Below are 20,262 nucleotides of genomic sequence, written 5' to 3' on the forward strand. Positions count from 1 at the left end.
GTGTGTGTGTGTGTGTGTGTGTGTGTGTGTGTGTGTGTGTGTGTGTGGAGAATGATCATTTAGATTTTCTGTGAAAATGCAGCGTGGACACTGAGTGTTGAATGACTGTTAAATAGTTTAAAAAATGCATACACAAGCTAAAAATACAAAGGCAAAGCATGTGCTAAAAGTAGCAAAAGGCTAGCCAAAAACTAAATGTAGCTAAATGCTAGTTAAAGGTAGCAAAAAAATAGCTAAAAGTTAAAGTATCAAAACTGTAGCTATGGAGCATCAAATGTTAGCCCAACAAAATTCATTCAGGTCATGTGGATAGTTGCTTTTTTTGTTGAGATGTTTCGTCCTTCATCCAAAGGACTTCATCCGTCCGAGGAGCCACTGATGAAGTCCTTTGGATTAAGGACGAAACGTCTCAACAACAAACAAAAAAAGAAACCGTGCAGATGACCTGACTGAACTTTGTTGGATTTTCCACCTGAATCATTGAGCATGAACTTAGACATCAAATGTTAATTAAAAGTAGCAAAAAGCTAATTAAAAGTTTGAAAAATCTCGCATGAAGCTAAAAGTAGCAAATTATTTGCTAAGCTAAAAATAACAATGGGCTAGCTGAATGCTAAATGTACAAAAAGGTTAGGTAAAAGTATCAAAAGACACAAAAATAGCAAAGTGTTAGTTAAAAGTTCAAAGAAGCAAAAGGCTAGCTAAAAGCATGAAATGTTAGCTAAGAAATAGCAAAAGGCTAATTAAAACTTTTAAAAGTCTAGCAAAAAAAAAAGTTTAGCAAGAAGCTAAAAGTAGCAAATGAAAGAAGACTTCCTAAAAATAATCAAAGAAATAGCTAAAAACTATATGTTAGCTAAAGGTTAGCTAAAAGCTAAAACTAGCAGAACGGTAGCAAAGAGAAAAGCATTTAAGAAGACCTAAAATAAAGCTAGAGCATGCTGAAGAATATTCCAAAGGGAACAATATTTTTGAAGGAATCGAAACAATGTAAATGTATTTACGTGTAGAAAGTATTTGTAAATAAAGATTAAAAAAGTAAAAAGTATAAAGCTTTTAAAAACCAAATTTCAATGCACAAATCTCCTGAATGAGCTGAACAGTTTGACATAAAAATGACTAAAATTGCATAAAGTATGCAGAAGTAGTTAGTTTAAATTTTCTTTTACAGAAAATTTAAAAAAAAAAACAGGAAAACTGCAAATGCTGAGTCAGCATAAAGCCTGTGGTTCATTACTGTGGTTCTGCAGTGCTCTCCATTAACCGCAGGTTCTAAAATGTGGCTGAACTGCAACATGATCCCTGCATTCAAACAAGTTATACACATTAAGAGACTTTCATTTCTTTTGCAACCAGATGGGAACAAATGAGGACACATACATGCCAATGTACCAGGCTTCTTTTTTTTTTTTTTTAACCAGCCAGACATTTTGTTTTTCCCTCATTCACTCTTACCATCCTGATTGGTCTGCATGAGCCCATGTGATCATTAAGGGCATTCCAGCGCTGGAACTCAGGGTACTCGCCGTGCTCCAGAATATACTGCTGACCCTTGAAGTCCGGGTGGTCAAAGCAGACAAAGGCCCCGCTCTCCACCCGGACAGAGTTGACCCTGTTCATGAAGCCACGGTCCTGAAAGTTGTCACAGTCGCCGCAGAGCTCCAGCTTCCTCCCCGTGAAACATTTCCCCTCATAGAACACGATCTGTTCACAACAATTTAGTGGGGGAAAAAAGTAAATTCATGCACAAAACGATCTCCTTTGTCAAACAGTCAGTCAATACAGGTGACGTAACCGACCCCTGAAACCTTTTGGGAAAGATTTACTGTTGTGGTACTCACCTTTCCTGAGTACTGAGACATTTTCCCCTCCTAAGTTCTCCAAAATTCTCACAGCATAAAAGTGAAAAACCAATTTAACTCCCAGATTTATATGGCGGGCAGAGAGAGTGGTGGTATGTCGAAGCAGACGCAACAAAAGCACAACAATGGGGGGGTTTAAACATTTCGCCAAATGGGCAGTTTCCCCTGTATACATGTGCCAGTGCTGATATTGGAGTTTGCTGCCAAACGAGGACGAAAAAAACAAACAATAGAGTGGGAAAGATTCAGCTTTGATCGGGCTTTGAGAGAGATGCCGGGGGTTGCAGAGAAACATTTGGGTCACATCTAAATGATGGGGCATGAGAAAGAAAACAACAAAGGGGAGAAAATGTTCAGGCTTCGGTAAAAGTGAAGAAATAGTCCAAATAATATGGGGTGCCATTTGTAAAGTTACACAGTTAAAAATTAACAGCAATAATTTGGTTTATTTAACCTTAATAAGAAAGAACATTTTTTAAAGTCATATTTTCACCATGTTATTCATACATTTATAAATGTGTAATTCCAAATTAAATATTTAATTTACAAACTAAATATTTAATTTCCAAACTAAATATTTAATTTCTAAGCTAAACATTTAATTTCTAAGCTAAACATTTAATTCCTAAACTAAATAATTAAATGTTTGCAAGCTAAATATTAACTTGCAAGTTAAATACAGTATTTAGGTGAGAGTTAAATATTTAGTTAGCAAATTAAACATTTATTTTGGAAATAAAAATGTTTAGCTTAGAAATTGAATATGTACTTTGGAAATTAAATATTTAGCTTGGACAATAAATATTTAGCTTGGAAATTAAATATTTGATTTATACTTAAATAATTAGTTTACTAACTAAATATTTAACTTGCAAGTTAAGTATTTAGTCTGTAAACTAAATATTTAGCTTGTTTGGAACTATGACAGTTATAAATGTATGAATAACATGGTGAAAATGACTTTGAAAAAAAAAATAATTTTTTTTCTTAATAAAGGTTAAATAAACCAAAACATTTATGTTAATTTTTGACTGTGTGACTTTACAAACGACACCCCATAAAATAATGAACTACTAGAGAAGCGGTTTTAAAATACAATATTTATTCAAGCCTGGAATTTATAATCACCTGCTGCTTTTTCAGGATCCCTTCATGTTGTTTTTCTACAGCTGATCCACAGAATCCCCGGATAAATTTAGACTTTGACCCCTGAAAACCTCGGAAAGACAAACACAGATTCAAAGTCGTGACATTAAACCACTGGCTGACTCGAGGTAAGCTAGGGGGAAGGGGGTTACAAAGAAAATACAGCTTAGTTTGCAAGCATGCTGTGTGACCTCCGTCAGTGGAGATAAAACACTGCACAGTCGGGTGGACACAAAGTTTAGTAAACTTGTCGTTAAAGCCACGAGAAGTTTAAAACATGTGCAGCATTTTTCCAGAGGCGCTCCATAATTAAACCTTTTTCTTCTTTCTCAGTTGGCCTTAATACATTTAATTATTTTTAATTTTAAGATGATGTTTGGTATTGAAAAGAAAGGAAACTTTAAAGGAGATCAAACGGGTGACTCAGTATATTTTTAATGTTTCAACAAAAAAAAAAAATAGAAGTTCTGCTTAAGACATACCATTTTATTTTGCTGGGAAATAAAAAAATGTTGAAGGCATTTCTATTTGATGCACACTATACTGTACTCAAGCCTCCCGCTTTTGACCTCCTTGGGTCAAAATGACCGGCAAGGACTGGTTAATGCCTTGTGGGTCATTTTGACCCAAGGACAGCAGGATTCAAGGTTCTTTATTTGTCATACAAAGCACATGTGGTGCATGCGGTGGAACGAAATTGTGTACACAGGATCCCAGTTACATCCAACACAAGTATAAAATGTAAAAGAAAAACATTAATAAGAGCTAAGATATGAACTAAGAAAAACATTAAATTAAAAACACACTAAGCACTAGTAGTATACAAAGTAAAAACAACATGCCAAACAGCAGCACGAACATGAGTCTGTGTGAGCAGATGAGCACATCAACATGAAACAGATCAGCAGCAACATGATGTGATTCTTCACAGTGATTATCCTGGTTAGATACTCATGAGTCTAACAGCGTCAGGGTAGAAGCTGTTCCTCAGTCTAGTGGTTCTACACTTAATGCTCCTCAACCTCCTTCCTGAGGGGAGTGGGGCAAAAAGTGTGTGTGCTGGGTGAGTGGGGTCCTTCATGATGCAGGTGGCCCTCTTCCTGCATCTGGAGGTGTAGATGTCTGTGATGATGGGGAGGCTGACTCCAACAGTCTTCTGTACAGCCTCCATCACTCTCTGCAAAGCTTTTCTTTCTGTAGCTGTGCAGCCTCCATGCCACACATTGATGCTGGAGCACAGGATGCTCTTCACTGCACAACAGTAGAAGGAGGTGAGGACTGAGCTTTGCAGACCAACTTGCCTCAGCCGTCTGAGGAAGTAGAGTCTCTGATGAGCTTTCTTGATCAGGCTGGTGGTGTTGTTGCTCCAGCTGAGGTTGTCATTCAGGTGTACATCCAAGTACTTGTAGCTGGAAACCACTTCCACCGCAGATCCTCCTATGTTGGGAGGGGGGGGGGGGGGGGGTGTGTTCGTTCCATCTGAATACCACGACCATCTCCTTCGTCTTCTGCACATTGATGTGAAGGCTGTTCTTCCTGCACCAGCTCTCCACATTCTCCTGGAGCAGGATGGTGTAGAATTTGACAATCTGTTCATTGCACCACATGGCATCTAACATGGCATTGGTTTCCTTTTCACATCCATAACAGTTTCCACTCCTCTTGAATTTCCATAAGTGTTTCCGATGGAATTTGTGACCAAATATTATCACCCATCTTTGCATTTCGACAGTGGATGATAATGTTTTTGCCCATGTCTCTGTATGTGTGCATGTGGAGAGTCTGTTACAAAAACAAACGCCTATTGAACCCCTGGACAGGTTTTAAATAAACTTATATAGAGTAAACCTTTGGAGCCAACCTAAATAAAAATGGCAGTCAGAGCCAACCAACCTCGGAAAACATATACCTCAATCCCATTTACAAATGTTGTGCTAACGTTTGGTGAGGTTGTAGATGAGTCATTCCAACGCAAATTCCAAGTGCTACAGATCATGTGAGAGCTTAGTATCCAATTCAAAATGGCCAACACAGTTAATTAACATTACTAAACTCAATAAATGGCTGTAATTCCAACATTGAACAAAATAATTATGAGGTAGTAGCTGAGAGTCATTTGCCACACATTCTCCAAGTTAAGATAGCTAACTCTGCTAAACGACTTTAGCCAGCACAAATACATCTACATGTATGTATACGTATATGTAAACTAATCTAAATTCCCAGCACTTGAGCTAAATTACTGGTATTTATCAAGATAAGCAGTTAAGGCTAAACCTTGACTGAAACACCTGAATTCAACAAGGTGTGTCCAAATAATTGTTCAAGTCCTACTTTGATCTTTGAATTCAGTCAACGTGTCTGAAACATCTAAAGGTGAGTCATCTCATTTTCGTCCTGCTTAATCCACCTACAGCAAATATGCTGCACCTTTGACTAATCTCAGATCCAGCTAATAGCAATCCTTATTTGAGTCTGAAATGGGGGCATACAATACTATCTCCAAAACCCCCAATCGAACAAAGGCTGGACTGTTCTTACATAAGGCGTTGGGCCACCCTGCACACAGTGTACCCAGGGCAAGTAAGGTTCTGAGTATATAGACAAACATGGATATCACACTTTATGGGGCGTTACCATGGCAGGACAAAGTATGAAGTATAAAACGAGGACAGGTCATTGAACGCACCTCAGTCATTGGCAGATACTGAAGCAGACAGGTATGTGAACGGCTTCTGGATACAAATGGTTATCTTCATCTGTGTATTTAACACTGCCTGCTCCTTTAGGAACTGGTCTCTGATGTAAATACAAAATTAGTTTGATTTTTAAGTACATGTGAGTATTACTGGTTAAACTTCAAATGTCTTGTTTATACTGGAAGAACATGGATCTAACACAGACTTGTTATAAATCTTTTGGGGAACATTTAGCTGCAAATTCTGGAGATTTGCAGCAGCTGTGTATGTGTGTGTGTTATCAAATGTGTGCTTTATCTGAATCAGGCTGCAGCTTGGAGCAGAACAATGAAGTTGTTGGTGTTGGCTTTAACCGTCGCCTTGCTGTTTACAGCTGGTGAGTTTGTCACTTACTCTCCACTAGATAAACACAATCGTCAGGTGCTGAGCAGCAGAGATCTAATAAGTCCTCCCCGCACTACATATCAACTACATCAGATCTGTTAGAAATGACGTTTTGTCAACAGTCAAAGATTTGAGGCATAAAAAGTTACAAGGAAAATTACTCATTTGTGATTGACAGGAATAGCATCTATGTAATAATAATAATGATAATGTGTTGCCGTCATTGTATGTTCCCATACAATGGCAAAATTGGCTCTCTGCATTTAATCCATCCACCACCAGGTGGAGCAGTGGACAGCTATTGAAAGAACCCGGGCAGCAATTGGGGATAGGGTGTGCTGATCAGAGACACCACCAGATGTGCAATGACTGGGGATCAAGGGACTTTCAGGTCCCGAGTTGGCTGCCCTAAAACCTTATAAGTAGAAATGCTACTATTTTAGTATAGAACAACATAAGCCACATTTATCCAGGTATATTTTGAAAAAACACCACAGTATTGACCTGAGTATGTTCATTTCTGTTTTTGTTCAAAGGTGAGGCCTTGAGTTGTCACCGCTGTGTCCCTAAAATGGCGGGAGAGGACTGTGAGCTCAGCGTGGAGTCGTGTAAACCCGGGAAGAATGCGTGTGCTGCCGCCACTTTCCTCAGAGAACCATGTGAGTTTCTTTACGATTACACGGAACAAATCTGTCACTACTTCACGTTTACAGTAATACCAGCAAACACACAGGGAAGTTTGAAGGTAAACCATCTTAGTAAAGTTTGTTAAATGACAGGTTTTGTAAAACATTTGAACATTTTATACATTTCTAGTCAGGGAATGAGAATAACTGCTAAAAGTAGCAACAAAAGTAGCAACAATCATACAGTAGTTGTATGTACCCATTACTTATCTAGTACATACTGGCTACTTGGAAGGTACTTAACAAGTACTTATGTTGGTACTTAGCTGTTACCTATATGGGCATTTACTGGGAAACATACCTATTACATAAGCTGGTGCTTCCATGGTATGTACCGGGTACTTACTTGGTGCTAGGGTGGCTGAGTGGTTAGAGCAGTCGTCTTCCTATGCAAGAGTTGGGGGTTCAATTCCACCAGCAGTCACATGCTGAAGTGTCTCTGGGCAAGACACCGAACCCCTCATTGCCTTCGATGTGTGTCCCATCGGTGTATGAATGTGATCTCAAAGCACTGATTAGTCTTTGTATAGATCTAGTTGAGTGCTGTATGAATGGGTAAATGAGGGCACAGATTGTAGTGTAGCTTTGAGTATCTTGATAAGATAGAAAGGTGCTGTATAAGTGCAGTCCATGTACCTTACCTGACACTTACCTGCTAGTACGTATTTTGGTACTTAGCTGGTACCTACATGGGCACTTACTGGAAACATACCTACTACATAAGCTGTTACTTATTTTGTATGTACTGGATACTTACTTGGTACTTTACCTGACACTTACTTGCTACGTCCTGGCTAAACCTGGCATGTCCCCAGTACTTACTTGGTACTTATACTGTACTTATAACAGGTGTCCAACTATCCTACATATTTTGGATGCTTCTTTGCTCCAACACACTTGACTTGAATCTATGGGAGATTAACAGGCTTCTGGTTTATTAATAATTGAATCAGGAGTAAAATAAGTGAAACATGCAGGGTGGTGACCCTCAGGGACTAGGACTGGACACCCCTGACTTATAAGGTATGCACCTGGTACCTGCTGCAAACTTGATACTTGCGTTGATACACATCAGGCCTTTTTTGGTACTTACATGGCGACTAGGTTATCTAGCACTTATTGGGCACTTCTCTGTTACTGACTTGCTTCATACTTGGTACACAAATAGTACATACCCAGTACGTATAAGGATTCTATCTTGTACATACTGGGTTCATACCTGGTGTTTACAGCGTTCTTAGCTGTTATGCTCAGTTTTGCATGTATGTGTTGTAGCCTTCATATTTTCTTCTTGCATAACTCTTCTTCATATGACTTCCTCAGATGGACACTACCAGAAGTGCATGGCTCTGACCGACTGCAAAATGCTGAAGCTGAATGCTTACATCAACATAAACTGCTGCACTGAAGACATGTGCAACACCTTGTAAAAAACACCAAAGTACAGAAAAACACGATTGAATGTGGCTTCTGATCCTCAAAGTTCCTGCAGCAGCTGCAAGCAGCTCCCGGGTGTCAACACACATTAAAAAATGCTATTTTTAGATAAATATACTCAGTAATCGTACACCTAAATAAATAAGTTTTAAAAATTGTGCCTTTAAAAGACTTTTATGTAATAAATGATGTTTTTTTTTTGTTAAAAGGAGAGCCAAATGGCAATAATGTTTTTGCCAGTGTGTGTGTTTATGTGCATCTGTTACCAAATCTGAGTCTAAATCAGTTTTATCTGAACTCTCCCTGAGCTGCAATTTTGCTCCCTTTTCCTTTTCTTTCATGTTTTGAGAACAATAAAAAAGTACTTCAGCTGCATTTCTCTGTTTTTTTTTTTTTTATTATTGTGAGGGAAATTGTGAGTTAATGTTTCTAATAAATGTAATTTGGTCAACGAATACCCCCTAGTCACAGTAACTCACAAGTCAGCGTTCGTACATAACCACTTTTTGCTTTAATGATTACAATCAAAAACATTTGTACAACATTTTTAACATTAGAAAATGGATGCAGGTTTGGCGGACAGTAACCAATCGGAAACAGAGTGGGGGACAGAGAAGTTGGAACTATGAGGTGATGAAGTAGAAAAGAGAGGGTCAAACAGCTGCGGATGTATCAGAAAAAAAATGTCCGTGTTCGCCTCGTTCTCAGATGCATGGCACACACCTTGTATTCTTTAAACTGAGGAGGAACTGTAACCAATACAGAAACTGCACGAGACGCAAAGATGCAGCAAACCACTAATATCTCTGTGACAGGGATCTGTTCTTTCTGATCCATCCACGAAGGCTGTTTAATGTTTTGCATCAGTGCTGCACACAGACATGGGCTGAGGGAAATATGAGACGAGGGAACCACCACGCATCCATTTCTTAAAACTCAAACATATAAAGAAAAACAAGAATGGGAGAAGGGAATGGGAAATACTGATAAATAAGAGTGGAATCAGAGCCATAAATAGACAGCGTTGGATATTTGGGACCCTGGGGGGAAGAGGGTGGAGTCGGCTGAGGTGGAGGAGAACTGGCGGCTAGCCTTCAAGTAACGGGATTTCCCAGTGCAGTGTCCTGTGTGTTGATTGGGCGGCTCTACATCACGGAGCAGGAGGTTTTTCCCGGCTGCACGCCGCCATCCATCTTCTCTGCTTCCAGGATCATCCTCCGGAAAACCTCCACGGCCGTCTGAGAGGAGCAAAGAACGCACATTTCATTTGAAGCCGATTGGACCTGATGTTCTGAATTGTGCTACTTTTATTTCTTTAGCATGATGTTCGTTACGTTCTTAATTAAAGACGTAGCATTCCTTGAAGGAATGCATATCGCCTGCCGACTTTCATGGCAGCGTTTTGGACTAAAATGATCTTCTGATGATAAATTAATATTATAGCCATTTAGGTCAAACCTTGAACATAAAGTTTTGCTTTATCGGACACAATTTGGCTTATGGCATCCTACCTTGCAAGGGAATTATTGATAAAGCAATAAACAATCATGACCAGCGGGGACAATGTCAGGGGAATTTAGGTAAAGGTCACGGATGTATCACTTACCAATGTTGAATTAATGTGTGTGAGGTCATGAGTCTTTTTGTCTACTCAGAGAGGAGCCTGCATAAATGATAACTTCTGACACCTTCACATCTATGAGCTGTGAAGCAGAGGTCATCTTGACCTCGCCTCTGTCTGATAGCGGGTATTAAAGTTTTCCCTAACTCTTTGGGCAGACCGTTCGACCGGAGCTTCGCTGTAACATCTGTGTAAGCCTGTGTGGTAACTCTGCCCTCCTTGCAAGGAGTAAAACTGGGTTGAACAATCTTCTTGAGGGGCTTATTTGAGTAATGAGTTGATGACAGGATAGATAAATTATCCAACAATTACCAAATTTCACGCTCAGAGTATGTGTTGTGAATGACTGTCAGCTACTCCCACACCAAATTCAATATTTGTAGATTTAACTGTTACAACTGTTTTTGTGTTGGCTAATGTTTATTAGCTGTAGTTGAATTAAACAAAAGTTTTTATTCAATCATAAATGTATAATGTACTGTTATGTCTGAAAGTTTCATTAAAATCTGTCTTCTGTGGTTTGAGAGATATTTTGCTAACAGTTCGGACACCACTTTGCCTTTGCTTTTGGCAGAAAGCAACAAATTTAATGAATCGGAGTGCAGGTGCCAAAACCCAGCGACAAAACCAACTAATGTTTAAAAAGCACAAAATAAAATGATAATTGGATTTATGATAACCGGATTTCTGCTTTTCGGTGTTGGCGGGTATCTGCCATATCGACAAATTTGGAAGACGGCAGCAGCGGTTCTGGCGGTAAGGCTGTCTGCCTTGTATGAAGGAATGTACCGAACGGTAAGTTCTCAGATTCAGACGCTGCATGAGCCGAGCTGTAAGCGGGACGTGATTTCTGAGAATCGCAGGCCACTTGCGGCTCCTGGGACTCACTGGCAGGAAGGAATCGACCTTGGAGAAGGCTACGAGCTCGGTCCGGCGGTGTGGCCACAAAATTTGGCTGTTTGGAATAGCCAGTGAGACGTACCAGCAGAAATATGAAGGCATGGAAATTCAAGCAGAGGCTGCCTGACCCAAAATAATTATCTGAATTTGGCTTCCCCACTCGGCCTTGAATTGGCCAGCTACCTTAAACTTCTCCTGGTTGTTTATGTGAAAGAGAAGCTCCGCCCACCCTATCGCTCCCCTCCCTAGGACATCTGTGGATCTGTGTCAGAGTTGAGCCGGCTGATAGACACTGTGCCATCTTCATCAGGATTATGGAACTGTCTGGCAGCGTCCACGGACAACTCGCTGCCCTCGTCGGCCTCCTCGTGTATTATGATGTCATCAGTATGTTGCTGTTTCATGTGCTGAGATCTTTTTTTTTTGTTGCAACTTTCACACTGTGTCCCGTCTAGGACACAGTGCGAGATTTGATTTGTTTACACCTCCACTCCCCCGATGTTTCTTTTCCTTAGCTGTTAAAAGAAGGCTGCGCCTCTCGAGGCCAGCGGCCTCAGTCACCTCCGTCTCCCCATGTTTGTTTGTTTATGTTTCTCTCGGATGGGCTGTAGTGAAATGGAATTTCGTTGCGCTTCGGTGCAACGACAATAAAGCTGACTGATAAAAACAGAGGGGAAAAATATATTTTACAAACAAATCAACAAAAACACAGTCAGAAATCAGTTGCGACCTTTACACACAAACTTTTTTGTTGTCTTTATCTCTTTAGTTTTAGAATATGTTTTAATTTTCTAACAAAAAAGTTTTGCTGATCCATCCATCGTCACATTTCCTGTTGTCTTTCTGAAACGTCCTGTTTAATAAATTGTGTTTTCCTCTTTGGTGTGTTTTGTGAAATATTTAATACAACGTTGCCTTTTCTGAACGTTTCTTGACTTTTATTGGCGTTTTAAATGTTGTGTTCAAACGCAGCTTTGTTTTATTTATTTATGAAGTTCTGTGATTGTATTATATTGGTTTGGAGTTCCTGTTAGTATTTGTTGTGTTTGTGTTCAATGTAGATTTTTAGTTTAGTTCAGGGCTATTCAACTAAATTACTCAGGGGGGCCACAGTTACTGAAAGCCAAGAGCTCAGGGGCCGGACATCCATTGTCATTAAATAAGTTTGTTTTATGGGTTAAAATCTATAGTTTTATTTAAAAATGAACCCATTGGTGGGTTGAACTGAGCTCACCCGTGGGCCTGATTTGGCCCCCGAGCCACCAGTTGAATAGTCCTGGTTTAGTTGTTTGATGTTCTCTACAGTTTTGTTGGAATTTTGTGTACTTGAATGTTGCAACTTGTGAAAACTATTTTTTCTTGTTATATTTGAATTTATTTTAATTACCCCTCATTATAATTACACTTTCAAGATAGAAACAAGGGCGGCTCACTGACTGTGCAGCATTTTAGGGGACCAACTTTTAAGCTGGTGCGGACGTTTTATCCACGAAGGAAAGAAAACTCAGCTCAGACACAAAAGGTGCACAGCGGAGAGCTTCAGAACACAGACCGTGTAGGCGTCTTCAAGCACACCTGCTGTTTTAGCTCATGTAGATGCAGCGGCGTAAAGCGCCTCGGGGCTGGCTGTTGAGAAATATCAGAGAGTGGTGACCACTAAACTCACTGCGAGCCAATTGCTTTAAAACGGCTGATACATCACAACAACAAATGGAAAAGGCCGTCTCATCAAGAAATCTGGTGCAGGGCTCGAACGTTACACAACAGCATCTGCAGCGCAGGAGTGAACAGAACAAACAGCTGGAAGAGGAGGCAGCGACACATAGGACTGAGCGTCCTGAGAGGCAGGACTCTCATATCGACTGGTCCTAATGTTATTTGGATGTAATAAATGTAAACGTGGCGGACGGCTGCGTGTAATGGCGTCGCGCTCTGCTGCAGCACTTCTCATGTAAGACGTTGGAGATTTATCCAGATGTGCGTTCTACAGCCGTCAGGTGGCCGCTGGGGTTTAATGGAGCTCCTCATGCAGCGCGGAGCAGCTGTGGACAATCACTGACACTCATTTATATTTCTGTATGTAGCAGCTCTGTCGGCATATAAACTGTTGTTTTGTTAATTCAGATTCATCCACTGGCTGAGTGTGTGATTGCTGACTCAGCATTCAGACCGTTTTCATGTTTATAGTGTCTTCTGCATGTTTGTTACATTCACTAATTCCACAAGCTTTGTACTTAGATTATAGTAAAAGTATTTTTGTACATTGTGTATTATTTACCTTTATTTACCAAAATTTCCCCCACAGGAAAACACTGAAACCTCTCAAATTCCTTTAAAAAATATCTGGCAGTATACTTACTGCTATTTTACTTCACTATTTTTGTCTTCTTAAGCCGTTTCTTTTAGCTTCTATTCCAACACTCATAGCTTTAAGCTGAGCTTCTTTACTTTTAACTTTTGGTTACATATTTGCTACATTTGGATTTTAACTTATATTGTGCTAACTGTAGACTTTAGCTATGGTTTTGTTAATTTAGCTCTTAGCTACGTTTGCTAAATTTAGCTATCGGCTATGGGTTGGTTAATTTAAATCGTAACTACTTTTTTTTAATATACTACCGTATTTTTGTCTTCTTCAGCTGCTTCTTTTAGCTTCTATTTCAACACACATACAGTAGCTTTAAAATATGCTTCTTTACTTTTAACGTTTGGTTATATATATTTCCTACATTTAGCTTTTAACTTATATTGTGCTAACTGTAGACTTTAGCTATGGTTTTGTTAATTTAGCATTTAACTACAAGTTTGCTAAATTTAGCTTTCGGTAATGGGTTGGGTAATTTAAGCATTAACTACTAGTTTACTTCACTATTTTTGTCTTAAGCTTTTTCTTTTAGCTTCTGTTCCACCACTTAGCTTTAAGCTATGCTTTACTACTTATACATTTTAGTTACATATTTGGTACATTTAGCTGTTAGCTTATTTTGTGCTAAATGTAGACTTTAGCAATGGTTTTGTTAATTAGCTTTTAGTTACATGTTTGCTAAATTTAGCTTTCAGCTATGGGTTGGTTAATTTAAGCCTTAACTACTATTTTACTAACTTAAGCTATTTAGCTACTGTTTTCCAAAATTTAGCAGCTCGCTATGGTTTTCCTTCTTTTAGCTTTTTGGTACAGTGAGACTCATTTTAGCATTAGCTATTGTTTAGAACTGAACTACTGTTTTGCTTGTTTCAGCTTTACCAATTCAGTTTCAACGTCATTCAGATTCAGTACAATCGTTGCATTTCCACACACAGAAAGCGTTTGTTTCCCGTGGCTTTACATTGTGAATATTGTTCCACGAATCCAGTGCAGTTAGTTTGCTCAGGGTGGTCAAATCGTCAAGGTGAAGTGAAGTCAGACTGACTCCGCAGTTTTAAGATGTGTGTTCAAAGTCTCCGACAAATATCAACCTTTTCAAACTTTGCACTGCTGCTTTTGAACCAACAGTTCAGCCGTTAATATATTGTTTAAAAAGGGGTGATAAATCAAACTTTTGACAACAGATGGTGGATAACTAATAGCTTATCAAGACTGGCGCTCCCTGTATAATCTTATCATATAAATGACCCACATATTAGATAAACTCTTATTGAGTGACTAGGACAAAGCTGTTTGGAAATCTTTTGTTTGCAGCTCCCACAGTAGGACTTTATATGGTCTCCCTGTGCCGGTGTGACTTTAATCCAAACATATGTCTGTGGCAATAATTGGTAACTGAGCTCAGGTGTAAGTGCAAGCGTTGCTTCCATGTTAGCTCTGTGATGGAGTGTGGATTGGAACACGGTGTACCCTGACGCTGCAGCTGGACTGAAGCTCTGCAGAAGCTGAAGGAGAATGCCTGTTTCAACCTGATGTTGGAAAAGGAACGCCTATAAGAACACTGCTCTACAGAGAGACAATTAGGTGGTTAAATATGGCATTTTTTAGTCCCTTTTTTTAGTGGCAAGATGCACAAAGATGCCTGCATGCACAGAAAAGCATATTGTTTTAATTAAATTACCACTTGGTTAATTTTTAGGTTAGATTCATCGACAAAATCCTTTCAAAACCTGTTTATAATTAAGCCAAAAATGTAAACAGGAACCCCACTGACACCTGGCATTAGCAGACTGTTTGACTGGTCATAGTTACCGTATTTTTCGCTGTATAAGTCGCACCTTTTTGCATAAATTTGCAAGTTCTGCGACTTATTCGAAGCAACTAATATTCGTTCCCCCCCCCACCCATATTTATAACCCAATTTTGGACTGAGATTTGACGATTTCATTCATTCTGACATGGAAAATATTGAACACTACCATTTTCAGCCACTAGAGGGTACTCAACATATATGGCAAGCCAAGTGTCTAATTAATAGGTAAAAGTGACTATTAATGAGACACTTGGCTTGCCATACCAAGCCACTTTCATCTTGCTCCAGAACTCCTGGAGCAAACGTCAAATCAGCTGCATTTTGTTGTGCCGCCCAGGTGAAATGCAGCTGATTTGACCATTAAAGTGCATTTATTAAGAAAAAGTTCAACTGAGACACACCTTTGCTATAATGTTGAGCAAACAAATAATTGTTTTTAGGTGGTTATCTTGTTAAATTTTGACAAAATGCACAGCGAGTCCTTCCTCGGCACGCTCCCGCTTCCACAAATCAATTTTTGAAATGCAGCTTATTTGACCAATATAGTGCATTTATTAAGAAAAAGTTCGACAGAGACACACTTTTGCTATAATTTGGAGCAAACAAATAATTGTTTTTAAGCGTTAATCTTGTTAAATTCTTGTTAAAGTCCTCCTGTGCACGTTCCCGTGGCCGACATTTGGCAGCCACTCAATTTTTGTCACACCGGCCCATGTTTCCGGGTGGTCACCGGTAACACGTAACAAACGCGACGCGTCACCGGTGACGCATAATAGATGCGACTTATACGGCAAAGAAATGTATGTTTTTTTCCACTTTATTAGACATATTTGGACTGATGCAATTTATACGGCGGTGTAACGTGTATGGCGGCAAGTACGGTAGCTGTTTTTTGTTGGCCCACATATGTAATAGTTTATTGTATGAATGCATTACAATCTGCAAATTAAACAAAAGTAAATTAAAAACCAATAGTAATTGAAAGTCTTCTGACCAATGCTTACAGTGGGGTGGATAGTCAGTGTTAGGGACAGTGTAGAGCTCAGAATAGTAAAAAAAAACATAAAGACCGGAGTCTTTTATTTTGGTAGCACTGTACAACAAGGATAAAGGATAGTTGATGCTTTGTAATAGAGTTTTCATGCATTTGTTAACACTTTACAAAGCATTAATAAGCATGTAGAAAACAGTTATTAAACATCAATCAAATATTGATAAATGTTGTCTCACTATATGGCAAGAAACAAGCCTGTGATCTTTATATCAAACGTGCTTTACCTGCTTATTACATGTTTATTAAGTGTTTACAACTTCATTAACAGCTGCATTATTATCTATTTATTAATAATTTATAGGTGCACCCTTATTGTACGGTGATACCTTTATTTTTTTACGTGTTTTCTGATATTTACAAAACCAATCAAAAAGCACTCCTGCAGAAAAGCTCATAGTGAAAAGAACCCTGATATAAAAATGTTGCGTCAAATATAAAAAGATTAATCTGTCCACAAGTGTGCGGGCATTTTAATAGGTTCAGTGTGCTCAGGCATGCTACTGGAAACAATACGCTTCACTAATCTGCCCACCAATCAGTCAGTCAGTAAAAAAGACGCGCTTTCACAAAGACAGTGACCCCACAGGGGAATGCAGTCACCTCAAACAGGCTGAACAGACCCAACCCCGGGTGTGCATCAAATGCAAGTGCAACTAACACGTTAATAAAATATTTATTTACCTGGTTCTCTTTAGCAGAGGACTCCATGAAGGCTGCGTTCCAGGATTCAGCTAATGCTTTCCCTTCTTCACAACTGATTACTCTGAAACGTACAACCAAAATACTTTCAAAATATACCAACGAGAATCTGCAGGCGTGTATAAACTCAGTGACCTAGTGTTGAATGAGCTCGCAGAGACACTGTGGCCTCGTCCAAATATATTCTGCATGCACATAAACCAATGTGGGTTTTTTTTTAGCTTATTTGGCTTTGCAATACCCAAAAAATATATTACTGAGACCCTACAGTGCTCTGAACTGCTCCAGTCTAAAGAAATCCAATTTCAGTTTGATAGGACATACCGCTCCATATGTAGGTCATTCTTGTTTCCGACGAGCATAATTGGAACTCTGCGTTGAGGAGAAAGGGCCGCGGTGTTATTTGTGTGATGTATTAGGAATGTCTCGGGCAGCAGAGACAAAAGAAGAGGTACTTACTGGACCTTTCCAACCATGTCCAGCAGTTTTTCATGGATTACTTGAACAACTTCAAAGCTGGAACAAAGAACCAGGTCACAACGCAGCTCTTAATTTATTTGCTTCTAATGAACGTTTACCTTTTATTAGACGTAACGGAATAAACCAGAATGTAGCCGTTGATATCTATGGAGTACGTCTGTGGGAAGATGGAGTATTCATCCTGGAAGAAGATGTATAAACTCAGTACTGTTCCAACAAATATTTACATGAAAGTCAATAAAGCTGTGACCGGCTAATGGAGTGTAACGGAGCCACACCTGCCCCGCCGTGTCTACGAGCTGGAGGTGGTACTCTTGTCCGTTTATTGTGATCATCTTAGTAAACGCTGCAGTTAAAAGAAAGGACAGATTAAAATCAACTAAGAGAAATGGGGAAACTGCGGCGTTATCGTGATGAAAGCATCACATTTAGTTGAGAATACTCATTAAGTAGAAATTAGCAGCATTCATGTCAGAGTTTTAAGCTTACATCATCTTGTGATAAAAAATGCCAAACCTTGAAAATAACGTCACATGATATCACAATTTGTCACGCCCTTATTGTACTGTGAATGACTCTCAGCTACTACCACATCAAATTCTAGCTCAATATCTATGAAATGGACTCATAGCCACTTTTATGTTGGATAACGTCTACTGGCTGTAGTCGCCATCTTAAATGTTATAAACTCGAAAAGGTAAATAGTTGTAGATGCACATCCAATAATTACTTTCTGAAAGTTTTGTCAAAATCTGTTCAGTGGTTCATGAGATATTTTGCTAACAGACGAACAGGGAGGACTCCAACTGTGAATGTTGAAGATTCAAGAAAGTATCTTGTGCAATGAGTAGTACTTGGAGTATGCGTTGTGAATGACTCTAAACTACAACTACACCACGTTTTAGCGCAATGTCTGTAAAATACATTAAAATGTATCTGTGTGGTTTTTAAGGTAAATTGGCTGTGGCGGCCATCTTGAATTAGGCTGGCTTCAAAAGTTGATCAGTGGTAGAGGAATGACCAATGACTACTTAATGAAAGTTTCATTCAAACAAGTTGAGGTTCGTGACATATTTTGCTAACAGACATAGTTGACTCCATTAGTTAATGGTATTGTTTTAAACAAGAATCTCACGTAAGCCGTTAGGTCTTGATGTTTGTGTTGGGGACGACTCACAGCTACTACCACATAACATTTCAGGTCAAAATCTACAAAATTGACTAAGTTAAAGTGATTTTTGTGGTTTTTAAACTTCAGCTGACTATAGTAGCCATCTTAAATCAGATTTACTCTAAAGTTAACTAGATAAATTGCATTTCCTGTTAAAATGAAGCGTGAATGCTTTAAGAACTTGCTGAAAAACAGCTGAAATTAGCTAAAAACATGCTGAAATGTAGCAGAAATGGAAGAACAAGCCTAAATCAGCAGAAGAAAGCAGAAAGAACACATATTTACTGAAATGTGTTTAAATAGCAGAAATTAGCACAAAAATGAGGAAATTAGCTAAAATAAAAAAGGCTGAAATTAGCAACAACAAAAGAGCTGAAAAATAGCTGAAAGAAACATGAAAGTAGCTGAAGGAAGTGGAAGGAGTTGAAATGAGCTAAAAAATGTGGAATTGGCTGAAAAAACTAAAATTGGCATCAAAGTAGCTAAAAGAGCAGGAAAAGCCAAAACTAGTAGAAAAAAGCTGAAAGGAGCTAAACAAGCTGAAATTAGCAAAAATATGTTAATTAGTCTGAAAGGAGCAGAAATTAGCCATGGAATATGTGAATTGATCAGAAAACAGCTGGAATTAGGTAAAAAAAAAAAGCTAAAAAGCTAGGTGAAAAGTTAGAAGAAGCTTAAATTAGCAAAAGAAGACAGAAAGAACATGTTTGTCCAATTAGACTGAAAAAAGTAGAAATGAGCAAAAAATAAAAAATAAATAAAAAGCTGAAAAGTAGCTAAAAGGCAAAAAGAAGGAATTGGAAAGTGCACGTTGCTGAATTAGGATGAAAAAGTTCAAATGAGTGCAAAAAATGTGGTTAGCCGAAAAAGCTAAAATTAGCATAAAACAGCTAAATATTAGCTGAAATGACAGAAATAGCTGAAACTTGCATAAATAAGCTGAAGGCAGCATAACAAGCTGAAAATAGCAGAAATAAGTTAGAAGAAACACAAAAATGTTGTAGTTAGCAGAAAGAATCAGAAAGATGTGCAAAACAGCTGAAAAAACAACTGGAATGAGCTGAAAGTAGCTGAAAAAAACATAAAAATGTGTACAAGGAATCTGAAAGAAGGTGAACAAAATGTGAAAGGAGCAGTAAAAGGTTGTAAACAGATCTAAAGATTTCAAGGATGTAAAAGTAGCTCAATTAACTTTCTATGAGGAAAAAAGTGGCAGAAAAGGCTAAATATTTAAAAAAGCTAAAGTTGCACCAATACAAAACGTCATATGATTGTCCTGAAAGACCTGAACATTTTGATTTATGATTTGCTGAAATAGCACAAAAATCATGGAACAAGAAAGATGCCAAAAAACAAACGGAAGAAAAATGGATCCGAATAGTGTGAATGTTTAATCAGCTGTAGAAGTACATCGATTGATTACTTTCTGCAAAGTTCACGAGACACTTTGGTAACAAAGAGACACAAAAAACACGCAGAGAAAACACAATAAAAACATAATCAGACACGATATCATCCAACTGACTTATTATTATTTTTATTATCGTCTGTTCTTGCTCTGCAAAGCGCACCATGTTTCAGCACAGTTCTGGATGCAGTTTGGTGCCACTGAGGTCACTCAGTGCAGGATCGTCGATATCTGCCCGGAGATAAGTTGGGTTGGAGCGCGCGCACATCCTGCAGCATCTCAGTAACAACGCTGACACTACTTCACGTTGGGCATCCAGGGAATATTTATAGCTGCAGACTGCTCAGCCAACGCAGGCTGGAATATGAGAGCAAAAAACAAAAGAGCCTGCGGGGAAAGTTTAGAGCCAGACCTCTGGAGTGTCTGGGATTATGCGCCGCTTAAAGGGTGTTGATGAATTACTGTATGTTCTGCTGCAAATAATATAAAATAAAAATACACTTTCCATTGTGCCTTTGAGCGAGGTTCTTTTTCCAA

The 20,262-nt window shown here is 38.8% G+C and overlaps 3 protein-coding genes across 3 annotated transcripts in view; 1 reads left to right on the plus strand and 2 right to left on the minus strand.

The window, feature by feature from the left end:
- LOC119414743 (gamma-crystallin N-A) overlaps nucleotides 1-1,980 on the minus strand; it is a 5,075-nt gene extending 3,095 nt beyond the window's left edge. Inside the window, exons 1-2 of the mRNA XM_037681853.1 lie at nucleotides 1,842-1,980; nucleotides 1,456-1,704 (exon numbers count right to left, since the gene is read on the minus strand). Of these exons, the coding sequence (XP_037537781.1) occupies nucleotides 1,456-1,704; nucleotides 1,842-1,862 (270 nt within the window). The 5' untranslated portion in view covers nucleotides 1,863-1,980. The remainder of the gene's footprint in view (nucleotides 1-1,455; nucleotides 1,705-1,841) is intronic.
- A 3,719-nt stretch (nucleotides 1,981-5,699) lies between these two features.
- ly97.3 (lymphocyte antigen 97, tandem duplicate 3) lies at nucleotides 5,700-8,413 on the plus strand. The gene is made up of 4 exons (XM_037681854.1): nucleotides 5,700-5,728; nucleotides 6,014-6,083; nucleotides 6,628-6,750; nucleotides 8,101-8,413. Exons 2-4 carry the CDS (start codon nucleotides 6,035-6,037, stop codon nucleotides 8,205-8,207), a joined length of 279 nt encoding a protein of 92 aa, XP_037537782.1. The 5' UTR covers nucleotides 5,700-5,728; nucleotides 6,014-6,034; the 3' UTR covers nucleotides 8,208-8,413.
- A 289-nt stretch (nucleotides 8,414-8,702) lies between these two features.
- Nucleotides 8,703-17,492, minus strand: rheb (Ras homolog, mTORC1 binding; the record flags this gene model as incomplete). The annotated part of the gene is given in 6 exon segments (XM_037681855.1): nucleotides 8,703-9,452; nucleotides 16,649-16,730; nucleotides 16,991-17,038; nucleotides 17,126-17,182; nucleotides 17,245-17,327; nucleotides 17,425-17,492. Coding segments are annotated over 6 exon segments (431 nt in total), but the record flags the coding sequence as incomplete, so codon positions are not given.
- Between the last annotated feature and the right edge of the window lie 2,770 nt (nucleotides 17,493-20,262).

This window comes from Nematolebias whitei, chromosome 9 (assembly GCF_014905685.2).
Source record: "Nematolebias whitei isolate Nwh7 chromosome 9, NemWhi1, whole genome shotgun sequence".
NCBI lineage: Eukaryota > Metazoa > Chordata > Actinopteri > Cyprinodontiformes > Rivulidae > Nematolebias > Nematolebias whitei.